Below are 15,377 nucleotides of genomic sequence, written 5' to 3'. Positions count from 1 at the left end.
AAGATAAATCTTCAACATCCCTTAGTGCATTCGTCGATAGGTGTTTCTTGATCAACTAGTGCATTTGCCCACTCTTTTATCTCCACGACTTCCATCCTCTAATTTTTATACGGTTCTTTGAAATGCAAAGAACTTTCTTCGACCATTTCGACTCCGGAGTATTCGTTCATAGCATTGAGTAAAATATTTTCAAAACTTTCTTTGATTTGTATTTCTTCGTCATTTACTGGCGATTCTGGAATGTTCATGACTTGAAATGTTGTTAAGAGTAGTCTTATAACATTTATAGGATTGACTTTCATTTTGCTCTATGTACTAAAATAAAGATTTTCGTACAATTTTAAATTATTCACTTATTAAAAAAAAAAAAAAAAAACACGATTATAATATTGAATTATAAAGATGAAGTACATCACGCAGTAACTAAACTAATCTCGAAATGATACATTTATTTATACTATGTTGTTTTTCACATTACTGACTCATATATACTAAAAATATAATTATCTCTTTTTTGTATGAGATAACGATGAATGATTATTATGATTATAATAAATCATCATAAGCATTTTTCTTTTTTTTTTTTTTTTCCAAAAGCAGATTCACATTAAATGACATTTGTAATATTTGATGTCCCGATACACAAAATAAAGTTTGGGATGCGAAGTAAACAAGTAAGTAAAATATTAAGATATAATATTATTATTATTTTCTAAATGCTAGAAATGTACGAAAAATTATTATTGATGAATTCATATCAAAATTAATATAAAAAACGATATTTTCTGGGTGGTCACTGTAGATATGCTTAAGGGATCTTCACCCCTAAACTTAATTTTCGGAAAAACCCCGAAAGACGTATTCTCTACTTTTTTCCTCTTCCGATTGCCGTTGGTTTCGTTGAAATCCATCGAATAGTTTTATAAAAGTTTTGTGATTTCCAACCCTCATAACTTTTGTTCTATCCATTGTTTTATTATAAAACCAAAAGCATTTTTCATGATTTTCCACCCTGAAAATTATGCAATTGGTCCCATTCGATTATTTAAACTGCAAGTATGCGAAACTTGAAAAACACCCCTTTGGAGGCTAACTTTTGAGGGGTAGTTTCACCCCCTAGAAATGTTTTTCCGCAGATAAAAAAAAATACGTGTCTCTTAGATTTTGACGGAGAATAACATATCTCAGTTTCATCAAAATCGGAGGGGGACACCGGAGAGAGTTTCCTTGTGAGTGTACTGAAGGCTGAAAAAAAAAAATGAAAAAAATAAACAGCAATGTGGAGTTTCTGCTAATATAATTACCAAAATAGCGAAAGCTGGCATAAATATGTGTGATTTAAAAAAAATTTATGTAGATGATGGATTTGAAGTTTTAAAAATTTTATTAAGCCAAAGTATTGACCAAAAACCTCGCGTAACTGCGAGAACCCAGACTATAACTGCAATTAAAAATAAATTAGATGAACTACTCAGTAGTTAATAGTCAGTAAGTAATATGCAATAAGTCTGTCTAACGTTTTAAATCTAATATTTTTATTTATGTTATGTGTTCTAAGATTGAAAATAAATGTTGTTACTTCATATTTTATTATAATATAAGTATTGTTCATACTTAAAAATAAATTATTTGATTGTTATTCTGCATGTAATAAAATATAAAAGATTAAAAATAACAAAAAAATGTGATGTAAAGTGTTGACTGTTTCTACATTTCCTTTCTCCCTACTGCCAATTACATTTTTAATATTATAGTCATATTTTTAAATGTATTTTTTTTCTACAGCTTAATAAATTGAAAACAACAAATTATTTTTTTTTATAAATAAGTATAAAATCATAACCCACAAAAATACAGAGGAAAAATTAAAATTCAAAGTTGGCGCGTTCTATTCTGTGCAACGTTGCCACACTGCGCTGAATCACGTGGTTTAATTATTTTTAAGTATGTCGGACTGATATTTTTGTGAATTTCTGATCTTTTGAATTAAAATAGCTTTAAAAGTCTTCGGCAGAAAATATTAATTTTAATTTTAACGTATTCTATGAAAGTTGATTGATTTAAAAATAAGTTTTTTGTTTTTTAATCTTCCTATGGATTAGCCACATAAATCGATAAATGTGCATCTCGTCAACAGTCTCTATAACCTATATGTTAAATTTCTATTTTTTAATAATTTATTAAACAATAAATTCGACTAATCTTTTCCAAAAAATTAATTTAGACGTATAAGATAGCTATTTATAACATATAAAAAAATTAGCTTCTGATCTTCAAAAGTGCATTAGTGTCCGTACAACCTTAAGAGCATGCACGGAGAAAAAAATTTTGCTATAGGAACTCTATAGTAGTTAGTTAGTTGTAAAAAGTTCCAGTAGGTTAACGTTTTCTTATGGTAACAATACCGTTTGGCTCCTGCAACTCTGCATCGTTGAGCTCTGAGAGCTAAACGTTATTTACCTCTCACAACTCTACAGGATCGTTCTGAGACTATAACAAATTTTTGGCAGTCTGATTAATAATTTTTTTTACGATTTAGCATTGATAATTTAATAAATAAATGCGATAGAACGAATTTATATTTCCAACAATAATTTTATATGACAAATAAGAATAGTATTATAATAGAAATAAAATAATAATAGAACTTATATTACAAATAAAAATTATTTGTAAAATAAAAATATGGTCGTCACAAAATTATCTTATTTTCTTGATTATATTAATAAATATTGGACATAAAATCACTACCGTATATGCACAAGAAAAGATAAATAAACGAAAACAAATTTTATTTTGTGTTAAATGGGGTCTTTTGAATGTATTCCGATAACTTATTACCTATCACAATATATTCAACTAATAAATTTAATTAACAGTCACTGCAAATGAACCTTGAAAAACCACAAATACAAAACTGTTCTAACGAAATTCAATTTGACAAAAAAAAAACCTATTTCCTTAAATAAATAAACTGGAAACTTAATTATCCTCATATATTTTTAATAATATGGATGAGTAACAAAATAATTCTGTTTGTCATTTTAGAAGGTTATGAAATATGTCAGCGCACTCCACTACTGCGCAAGGTAGGGCGCTCCCAACTATACCGTTTGGCTCTAAGAACAATCCCGTAGAGCTCTGAGAGCTCAACAATATTGAGTTATCAGAACTAAATGACATTATGTTACTGTAACTCTACAACGAATAGTAAACTGTGTATAGTTGTGGTAACTCTACAGTTAGGTTATCAGAACGAAATTTTTTTTTTCGTGTGTAATACAATCTGTTGTCGGTAATTTAGTTTGGACTAGTGATAATAAATGCCAATTGAATTACAAAAATTTAGATTGCTTAATGAACGTCAAACTACGCTTCATCGATTCTCACGTCGACCACTTTCTTTAAAAGTCTTGGAGACTATAGCTAAAAATAAGGAAAACGATTTCATAAATTAAGACATGAGTGAAATGAAGAGTAGGTATCGAGTAAATTAAAATGTCAACATGATGTCAGATTTTTGCTGTATGCTAACAAGAGAAGTACCAGAAGAAAACAGAAAACGTAAAAGGAACCCACTGCCTAGGTTATGTGAAGATGAAAAAATTCGATACAAGCGAATGACAGTCTGTAATTCGAAAATATGGTTTCGTACCTTCTCCGTACATGCTATTTTTTACAGATTTTAAAATTTTGTCACCTTTTCAATTCTAAGATCATATTCCATACATAAAAATGCACCCAAGTTATTAACAATTGTGTTTAATAGATTTTTTTTCTCATATTTATCACTGCGATTTTCTCGATTTTTTTAGTTTGTTGAGGTTTTTTTTTTACTTTAAAACCTTAACGTGACAAGATTTCAGATTCCAATTCAGTGGCACAGAATACATAAAAATCATACTCAATCTGAATCCAACGAATTTTTTTCATCTTGATAATTTCGATTTTTCATGATTTATTGCAATTTTTTTGGGTTTTTTGCTGTTTTTTCAAATTTTGACGGCTCAACGGGCTAATTAACGTTCAATTAACTATTGGGCCACATGAGGGTTCTTCCTCCTTATTTCCAGTGGTGTCCATGACTTAATTAATCTTTTTGACTGTTTCAATTCGTTTTTTAGCGGATTATACGTTTTCGTCGGAGTGCTGAGCAAAAGCGGTCGGTCTACCTGCTCTGACTAAAGTGACTACAACTCCAAAAATTTTCGAAATTTTAATCTAAAATTTTATAAACACATTTTTGAATGTATAAACTTGAATTTAAAGCGAATTTAAAAAAAAAATTTTATTCGTCACAGTGGCTATCCCCTTTAATCTCCAAAAACTAAACTTCGTATCCAATGATCATCAGCAAAGATTTTCATATATTCAGCCTCTTAGTTTAAGTTTACCCTTATTAGTTCACAAACATCGGCACGTACTATTTTTAATAGTATCCTATTTCGATCGGTTTTCTCGTCGAATCACTACACTGCTAACTTTCCGCAACATCACCCAGCGCATATTATTGATTCTATTTTCAATGACAAATAAGATCGTATAAACCCGTTACTAACTTTTCTTCATATAGTCTATTTACTGCTTTATATGAAGAGGGTCATGTCGCCTGTGCTGTAATTTCAACATATGATTCCAATTTCCACCTTGACAATTTAAGCTTATTTACTTACATCCTCGCTGATAAAGAATAGATCGCTGACTCTGTACGCTGTCATTACTACATTACCTTGAAAATATTTCTGAAAAGCGATTTTTTCGTAGAAAATCACCTTTTCACCTTTGTCCGTGATCTTTACCACACGGAAAAAACGAGATTTAACTGGTTTCCATGTTGGACGGAACCTAGTTCCATCTATAGTGAAAAAAATTTACAAATGGTTACTACTTCTATGTAGATTGTAGCAGGTACAGTTTTCGTTTATTTCAGTTCAATCCGAGATGGGGCTCAGAGCCATCTGAGATTTATTTGACTCAGATGGTTGTCAGTACCACGCGCATGCTCGTCAGTCCCATCTTACATAGAAGTAGCGTCCATTTGGAATTTAACTAGAATCTATCTGCAGATAGTACCTATTTTTAGGTAGATTTCATAGAAATAAATCTTTTGCATTGGTCCTCATGTCGGAATTTACTCGGAATTTTGTCGTAATATCTATTAACTAGTCGAAGAAAGCTCAAAAATAACGTTAGTTAAAAAATTTATAAATGTATTTATGTATGTATGTATACATATATATGTAATATATCGCGGGATGTTGCCGCGATTGTGTCTACAATTCTTGACGGATCTAGATGAAATTTGTTACACACATTCTTTTGATAATAACCTTGAATAAGTTCAAAGATGAGCGAAATCCTTCAATAAGTTAAGAAATGGCAGCTCTTTAAAATTATCAAAATAGTGAAAATCACGTTTTCGGTGACTTCATTGATGTATAACTTTTGATTGAAAAGAGATGGCTAATTTTTGATAAATTCATGTGAAAGGTCATAAAATTACCTTTAATTTGGCGTATATAACATTGACATTTTGACCATTTTTAGTTATTTTATCAAAGTTAAGAGTTCTATTGAACCATTTTCAGGCAATGTATAGTACAACCGACTTATGAATGTTATTCTGTCGAGAATTCTCAACAGATCCTTATGAAATTTAGTATATAGATTCCTAGGACAATTAGCTTGCATGAGCCCTAAAATCAGCGAAATACTTCGATTAGTTCAGAAATGGTAGCTCTTCAAAATGATCAAAATAGTAAAAATTACGTTTTTGACGACTTCATTTATGTATAACTTTTAATCGCAAAAAGGTAGTTGATTTTTGATAAAGGGCATAGCCGGATTAATATGGAAATTCTGCCCCCATGGCTTTTTTGACTCATACTTAGGGGGTCGATTTGGTATCGAATGAAAATAATTCACACCAATTTTTAGCTCTTTAACTCAAACGGTATTCGAGAATTTCATAAAAACCTGTTTTTTCAAAATTATTTTTATTTTATAGTAAAATTCGGAATTGATTAATGATGATTTTTTTCCTAATTCTTACGAGTCCAAAACATGAAAAAATCATATGATCATGATTCTCAAATAGAAAACCGATTTTTAACAGAGAAAAGAAAATTATTTTTTTTTTCAGCCTTTTGAAATATGTCACTCACCAAAATTCGTCAGAAAATGTCTTTTATACTCCTCTATACTCAGGAATTTTTTGAATTTTTTAGAAATGGTGGAACAATTCAAAAAAATTAAAAACTCATTTTTTTCAAAATCTTGCGTTTTAACAAACTTACATTTTTTTAGTACACATAAATACGTAGAAAATTTTATTTTTACCAAAAAATATCTTTTCAAAAGATAAACAGAAAGATTCAGTAGGTTAAAGTGATTAGAAGGGTTATTATTGATTCAAAAGACACTTAAAGTTAATACTTATATATTTTTTCATACTATTGGGAAATATTTTGAATTTTGATACAGAAAAAATAAAAATTTTAATCAAAATAACAATTAGGCTAGTCTTCATCACTGTCTTCATTCACGACGACACTGATTTTTTCATCAATAAACAGACGACTAAGTATCTCAGCTGGTTTTACGATTTTCGCTAAGTATCGGGCGTGAGATAAATAGTATATAATAGCAGCAATGTGTGAGCAACATCCAACAGTACGTCTACCATTTGCACAATCACAACAATATCGAGTTATTCCAGAGATATCGTTCTTATCTGATTGATATTCAACAAAACAATGATATGTCTTCGAATTAATATGTCGAGATCTGACTTTTGAATTTTATAATATTAGGTGTAATTTTTAAATAATAAAGTATTATCGTTCCGTTTTCATCCATCATTTCAGCTAAATACGATACAGCTTGAGACATTTGATATGATCCCGTGAATAGAATTTTGAGTTCTTGTTCCGTTAATTCAGGAAAATCAGTTAACATATCTGAAGTTATTGTTGCAAAAGGAACTTTTCTTCTTGCCCAACGATTAGTCTCTACTTCTGAGGCTAAGGTATTATCTTGATACTTTTTTGAGTTCATGGCGGCAATAATTTTTTCAGAAAGATCGAGATCAGAATCAAGTCTCTTACCAAATTCATTGTGCAGAAAACAAGCGATTCGACAAAAAACACCAGTTTTTGGAAGCAATTTATTGTCTAGTTTATGATCTAAAATCCTAAACTTCTGCTTAATATCTCCATGTACTGCTTCAACAACCCAACGGATTTTGGTAACAAAACGGGATTCATTTGATTCAACTGTGGTCAGTTGGTTGCGTTTTCCTTTGAGAGCAGGCATTAGCACTTTAAACCCCAATTCTTCTAAATATACTATCACATCCCGGAAGCCACGATCAACTACAATAATGTCACCTTTTTTCAGCAACTTGATCAGACCATTGGGATCACTTAAGATGATTCTCATAATCTCAGCATCGTTCATATTAGCTGTATATGGCCCGAGCATATCTATAACAAAACCATTTGTAGTACATATCGTGAATGGTTTGCACAGAGGAACTTTCTTTTGACCAGAATATGATTTCCTCTGGTATTCGTTATTTGCACTTTTTTGATGACGAATATATGTTCCATCGCAAATGAATATCAACTGGTCATCTTTCACTTGATACAGCACTTTAGCAGTATTAGAGGTATTGGCGAGTAATGTCTCCCTACTAATAGCATCGATTCCGAAATACTGAGGTAAAACATCTTTTTCAAATAAAGATATTACTTCATCACAGTAGTCGGATACCATTTGTTCCCGAGCTAAACCAAAAATGGAAGATATCACTGCATTTGAATTTCCTGTTCGTAATTTGAATAAAAAAATAACGAGAGCTTGAATGACATTACGATTCACTGATTTTCTCATCGACGTTAACATTTCACGAAGTTTTATCAATTTTTCCCAGGTAAGGCTCGTAAATACCTCCAACTGTTTTCTGAAAACGAGTGATCTCCAATTTTATCAATTATAGACGAATCAGTGCCAATAGCCAGCTGCCCAAGTAATTTTTCCAAATCACGAACTTCAAATACACTGGTATTCAGAATAAATCCGAAAATTGTTAATTTCTTCATCATAAAACCGCTTTTTTATAATGTGATCTTTACAACACCGATTTCCTTCAGGAATAAAGAGTCGTCTTGTCGAAAATACTTGTTTGCGTGCTTCAAATGGAACAATTGTGATATTTGCTGATAATCCACAAAGGCAACAGTATTTATGTGTCGATATGATTCGGGGAAAACCCAACTCCACAAATTCTAACTCTTCTTCCATTTTTCTTCAATAACATATGAAGGATCTTCAGATGATGATACGGATGAAACAGTAGTGGATGAAGACTGAGAAAAAATTGGCTGACTTTTGATACTAACTTGATCTGCAGATGAATCCTGAGTGTTCTTAAGTATAGGTGGTCTTGTTAAAATAACTCGACACTTACTACAAAAGGCATCATTAACAAGAACTCTCTTTCCAATTTTTCTGTCGCAATATTAGCTTCATCAATTGTCATAACAACTTTTTTATAACCAACTGCTTTACGCAAATATATGTTACAATTGATACATTTTTTATCAAAATCCATTCTAACATCAATATTAAAATTATATATTAGGAATTTGGACATATATAAACTGATTAAATATAAAACTTCACTTACTTGAGTCTTTGTAATCGACTGTGACACTATTTAACGACAAAAAATAGTATCTCATAAAGATGAGACAAGATAATATAACAAAAATGATACTCCAGTATAATTTTATGGTGGAACGAAAAAATATTGTCAATATAAGTACTGAATTAATTAATGCGTTAACTGCTATTCAGACAATGACATCAACCATAGAAGCTTCTTTGTTTTTAGGTTATCTAAACAAGCGGAACCTTAGAAGAAATAATAAATGGATACAGAAAATCCCGATAGATGGCGTTATAATGTGCCAACTTGGCCAAAATTTTGAAAAACATAGTTTTAACGTTATCGTTGTCTAGTATAAAGATTGAGAAGTAATGTAATTGTGAATTTTAAACAAAAATAAAATTTTCTACGTATTTATGTGTACTAAAAAAAATGTAAGTTTGTTAAAACGCAAGATTTTGAAAAAAAAAATGAGTTTTTAATTTTTTTTGAATTGTTCCACCATTTCTAAAAATTCAAAAAAATTCCTGAGTATAGAGGAGTATAAAAGACATTTTCTGACGAATTTTGGTGAGTGACATATTTCAAAAAGGCTGAAAAAAAAAAAAAAATAATTTTCTTTTCTCTGTTAAAAATCGGTTTTCTATTTGAGAATCATGATCATATGATTTTTTCATGTTTTGGACTCGTAAGAATTAGGAAAAAAATCATCATTAATCAATTCCGAATTTTACTATAAAATAAAAATAATTTTGAAAAAACAGGTTTTTTTGAAATTCTCGAATACCGTTTGAGTTAAAGAGCTAAAAATTGGTGTGAATTATTTTCATTCGATACCAAATCGACCCCCTAAGTATGAGTCAAAAAAGCCATGGGGGCAGAATTTCCATATTAATCCGGCTATGCCCTTTATGTGAAAGCTTATAAAATTCCTTCTAATTTGACGTATATAACGTTAACTTTTTGACAATTATTAGTTATTTTATCGAAGTTAAAAGTTAAATTGAACCATTTTCAGACAATGTGTAATACAACCTACTTACGTATATATGTTAAAATAAATTTCATTCCATGTCAAACGAAAGTTATTGAGACAAGATGATGATTCACTCTATGAAATCTACCTTCCATTTCGGGTGTGGCCGAATGGCGTCTTTTTTTACATTATCATTTTCAAGTGCATTTTGCAATCAAATATATATGAATAATAAATATATTATAATGAATAATACAAATTATAATTTTATTCCAAATCAAAAAACTAATCCTTAATAAGTTTAAAAAAAAATTAAAAAAGAAACATATAACGTTTTCGGTCAGTTAACCAACTCGCAGTTTCTATCACTCACTGCTCTATTACAAGCCGCGCCCTTCAAGTTTTCGTTTATTAAGGCGTTCGTCGTTGATTTCAATGCTAAGTCGCTTGTAACTTTATGTTTCAATTGTTCTCATCCTTACACAAATACATCGTACCACCATTGCCTCCTCTAAAACGTCGGTCCATCAAATTGTAGGAAGTTTAGAATTATAAATTCATTTTTTACAGCGTACGTTCAAATGCTTAATTTTAATTGAAAAGTCATAGTTGTATTCCTTGATAATTATACTAATTATACTAACTATAATATATACTAATACTGAATAGAGAAACTTTTAATTGAAGGCTTTTTCTCTATGATAATATAAGCACTTAAGTTGTCAGCAGTCACATTATGAAAGTCTTGCTCACGCAAGAAAATTCAACTTATAGGAAGACGTTATAGTGTAAGCAATACACTAAAATTCGCATGAATACGGAAGGATTAAAATATTCACATTTTAATCTTATAAGTTTTTTTAATTTTTATTGTAAAATTTCTAATATAGAAAATTTTTTCTCTTGACAATTAAAATTATTGAGTTTTAATTGTATTGAGGAATCATAACTTTGATGTATTTATTCCAATTTATATTTATTAATAGAATATCTTGTACTTCCTTTTTCATTTAACTAAATAATGATATATTTTAAAGCTTTGCAATTTCCGGATAAAAAACCTATATCTGAGATAGCTGAAGAGGAACGAAAACGTGCAGAAGCCGAAAAAGAACGTAATAAGCCTGATTTATCTTCTTGTGAATGTGCTGATAAAGAATCAACTCAATCAGAAAGAGAAAAAGAAGTGTCAGGTTCGATTGCTTTTGAAGATGCATTACACAATCAGGTTTATGTTAAAAGAGTTGGCAGCAATAGTAGACGTAGACGAGATATAACTGTTATTAAACCGAGTGATCTTGAATACTTACGAAAGGTACATTTTTTTTATTTTTCGGGTTATTATCAATATAACCATTATTCAAGTTTTAAAATGGTTACTTTTTAATTATTTAATGCACTCTCATGATTTTTATTTTTATGTTTTCAGAACGAAACAATCATTAACACTGATCAGACGCTTAATCTAATACCCAGTTCTGAACAATCATTCGTAATGCGAAATTTAGAGCATTTCGCTACTTATAATATAGAGCTTCAAGCTTGTCGAGAAGCTGTTCCTGATGATGTAAGCGAAAAATGTTCCACAAAAGTGATACAAAACTCTCGAACTTTACCATTTGAGCATGCAGACGATATTCCGTTGGGATCACTGAAATTACAAAAGATCTATGATCGCACTAACACTAGTCGTCCAGCAGTGAAATTACAGTGGGAAGAACCAAAAAGACCTAACGGATTGATTGTTGCCTATCAAATTGAATACAAACGAGTAGGAATGCCAGATGTAAGAGTAACAGATTATTTAATCACATAAAAAAAAATATTTGTACATAGATAGGAAATTTTATGCCAAGTTACCAAACTTTATATCCAACTCTTCTTGGTTTCGCTAACATTGATTTTTTTAGTTTTATTGCTTGGACACTCTGTTACTTTTCAAATCGTTTCAAAGCTCTCACATAAATTTATAAAAGTTTGGGATTATTAGTATTTCTTCCTCATAGGGATCGTGCATCTAGACTGTCACGCCCACTGGTGATAAAAATGTACAAAATTTGGACAAAAATTTTAAACCTTAACATGTGATTTAATGTCGATTTGTTTATTTAAATAAATTTATAAATTTTTCCAAATTTTTTCAACTATAAAATCTTGTTATATCACAACATATATAAATACATCAAGTCGGAAACGTCAAATTGACCAACTTGTGAAATTTTATTATTTTTCGCTCAGTACTGATGGTACTCTTTAGGAAAATGACAAGCATATGACGTGTTTAGAGGCGAAATTGAACTGTGGAGGCTATGTTTACATGGCTATTTGTCTTGATGATTCTAAATTTCTTTCATTTTATTCAATATACATGGCCTTAAATATTGTTTTATCTTTCTATTCTTGCTTTAAATACGACCGATTACTACTGATTAAAAAACACATTGCATCAATTTTTTTGAATTATTCCATTGCTTGATTTAATATTTTTGCCCGTTTTATTCATAAATTCAAAAACAGGGTGCGCCAGTTTCGGCAGAAGTGCTGTCTCTATATTTGCCGCGGCTACGCCTCTTTAAATCTCAGAAATAACGTCTCGAGACAATAATATCTCAACAATAACATCTCAGACATAAATGTTTTGGTGCAATTTTCAATTTGTGTGCTACTTTTATGCTCGAAAATAGGCCAACAAACGCGCGTAATCGTGTTACGCCCTTTTAACATAGTTTTTGGGTGTGTTTATTCTCGAAAATATAGGCCAACACAGACGAGATATCATTTTCTGAGATATGATTGCCGAGATATATTTGCCAAGACATTATAGACTGAGAAATTATGAGGGGTCACCATTTGCCGCACGGTCCCTATTTTACATGTGAAAACAATTTCGTAAAAAAAAAATTTTTTTTAAAAGTCAATTTTTATTTTTTTTATCACTTGGTCAAAAATTTATTTTTCTCGGAAAATTAATATTTTAGAAATTTTTTTCTAGAATAAAATGAGTAATAGTTCGCAAAAAATTTTAAATTTCCATTGTATCAGTTGAAGTATTGTTAACTGCGAAATCAAAAATTAGTAAAACTCTAAACAATTATATAATTACAAGTGCTTTTTAGTTTTTGGAATTTATAAATTAATCAATATCTTAACTTCAATCTGTGAATATTAAAAATTTTTTTTTTTTTAGATTCAGCCAATTGTAGTTTGTATAAGTAGTCAAAGATTTCGCAACGACAGTAATTCTTGTATCACTAAAGATTTGCCGGCTGGTAATTATTCCGTAAAAGTTCGGGCTACAAGTTTAGCAGGAAGTGGTGCCGACTCAGAAGTACTTTACGTATATATTGAGGAAGATAGTTCAAAAGACAAATTTGGGATTATTTTCTGGTCAGTGTTCTTCATCGTTCTCATTGCAGCAATTTTTATTGGAATGTATCTGTGTAAACGTAAGCTTATGCGAAATGTACCGAGTAGAAGACTGATAGCGACCGTGAATCCAGAATATGTCAGCACTGCTTACGTACCTGATGAATGGGAAGTACCAAGAAAGAAAATTCGTTTATCTCGAGAGCTAGGGAATGGTTCTTTTGGTATGGTTTATGAAGGTATTGCTAAAGATATTAGTAAGTTAAAACCTGAAATAAGATGTGCCGTCAAAACTGTTAATGAAAATGCAACCGATCGTGAACGCATAGAATTTTTAAATGAGGCTTCGGTAATGAAAGCTTTCAACACCCATCATGTTGTTCGGCTACTTGGTGTTGTATCTCGAGGTCAACCTCCTTATGTCATCATGGAATTAATGGTAAATGGTGATCTCAAAACTTATTTACGAAGTCATCGACCCGATCAGTGTGAGAATATGTCAAGACAACCTCCTACACTCAAACGAATAATACGAATGGCAGCTGAAATTGCCGATGGAATGGCTTATCTTTCAGCAAAGAAATTTGTACACAGAGATTTGGCAGCTCGCAATTGTATGGTAGCAGAAGATCTGACCGTAAAAATAGGTGATTTTGGAATGACTAGAGATATATATGAAACAGATTACTATCGAAAAGGTACAAAAGGTCTTCTGCCGGTTCGCTGGATGGCACCTGAGAGTTTAAAAGACGGAGTATTTACTAGTTATTCAGATGTCTGGAGTTATGGAATAGTTTTATGGGAAATGGTAACACTTGCATCTCAACCATATCAAGGATTATCGAATGATCAAGTAAATGTCAATTATATTTTTAATATTCAGTTATTCATTCGGTTTTTTTCATTTTATGTTTCGTTTGACAATTTTAGGTATTACGTTATGTAATTGATGGAGGTGTAATGGAACGTCCAGAAAATTGTCCTGATTCTCTTTATCGATTAATGCGAGGAACATGGAATCAAAAAGCTGTACGAAGGCCTACATTTATTCATATTACTGCTATGCTTTTGAAAGAAGCATCTTTAGAAGGTTTCGAAACTGTCAGCTTTTATCACAGCCCGGAAGGAATTGAAGCTCGTAATCAAAACAACTCTCTTTCACCACTCAATGATAAGTAAGCCACTTTTTTTTTTGTACCTGTTAAAATATGTAACTGATAGTTTAGAGTTCACTTTTGAGTGTTCGTAGAAGTAGATTAATGTATTCATCATATCTCTTTTAGTTGTACAGAACAGATTACGATCTACAAACTATGAATAACTCACATTTTCCTAAAATAGATAGATTTCATTGTGAAACTAATAACTATTATTCCTTTCAAAATATAATAATTTGCTCTTCAACATCAAAACTACAAACTTATAAAGAATTGGGTTTTTAAAAAAAAAAAAAAAAAAAAAAAAACGATTGTTTATGTATTTCATAGATTTATTGTAAATAATATCGATATTCAATGCGAAAAACGTGAAAAAATTTTTTTCTAATCAATTATAGACAATTCCGAAATAATAAAATTTTTAAAAGAACCACATGACTCTAAATGTGCCATGATTAGTTGTCCCGTTTGTGACGTCATAAAGTTAAAATAACTCTACGCTCGTTCACTGTCGACGGTTTCTATTTATGTATTGATGAAAAGTAGGCATCTGATTTTCAGTGAAAAAAACATTTGTTTTTGATAATTAACTTATCTATCACATAATGTGTGATGAAAAATACTTTTTTGTAATTCATCGATTAAATTTGAAATTGATTAATTTGAACTGATACTCTAGTAACATTGGTTTTGGATGAGATTCTTTGGCCAGATAATTGACCAAGCCCTGGAAACAGAATCGGACAATTCTGGAACCAGACAGTTAACCAAGATTATTCGTCCAGACTGGCAACAGATTTGGAAAAGATTTTAATACAGAATCTGAAGCAATACTTAGTTAAGTTTAGTGACAAGTCTGTAGGCAGAATGTGTCCAGATTATTGGTAAAGAAATTTGACTCAGATTTGTGTGAGAAACGAATAAGATTAACAGTGCACATTCTTATTGTATTGAAATAAAAATGAGAATTTCTGCTTTCACAACAGTCTCAAAAAGTGGTGGTGGGGAACCCTACCATTTCTAGCCATTTTCTGGACGAATTCAGGCCCCAGTCTTGCCGAAGAGTCTTGGTCAAATATCTGGAGCGAGTCTTCGACGATCACAACTATTAACTGATATAGTATGATTATTGAATTCGTGAGAATTGGAAACTTCGATATTTTTTTCTGATTCATTTAAAATCTCTTAAAGATCTCATTGTTTCCGT

General features: G+C 30.7%; 1 protein-coding gene across 6 annotated transcripts in view; it reads left to right on the top strand.

Annotated features, from left to right (window-relative positions):
• Positions 1-15,377, top strand: part of LOC123269802 (insulin-like receptor) — a 127,871-nt gene that overhangs the window by 95,747 nt on the left and 16,747 nt on the right. For all 6 annotated transcript variants that reach the window (XM_044735653.1, XM_044735654.1, XM_044735652.1 and 3 more), the window contains exons 7-10: positions 10,685-10,962; positions 11,077-11,433; positions 12,835-13,866; positions 13,944-14,188. In XM_044735653.1, coding sequence (XP_044591588.1) covers positions 10,685-10,962; positions 11,077-11,433; positions 12,835-13,866; positions 13,944-14,188 — 1,912 coding nt within the window. The remainder of the gene's footprint in view (positions 1-10,684; positions 10,963-11,076; positions 11,434-12,834; positions 13,867-13,943; positions 14,189-15,377) is intronic.

The sequence above is a fragment of the Cotesia glomerata genome, linkage group LG7 (genome assembly GCF_020080835.1).
Source record: "Cotesia glomerata isolate CgM1 linkage group LG7, MPM_Cglom_v2.3, whole genome shotgun sequence".
Classification (NCBI taxonomy): domain Eukaryota; kingdom Metazoa; phylum Arthropoda; class Insecta; order Hymenoptera; family Braconidae; genus Cotesia; species Cotesia glomerata.
This window is presented reverse-complemented; position numbering and strand designations above follow the sequence as displayed.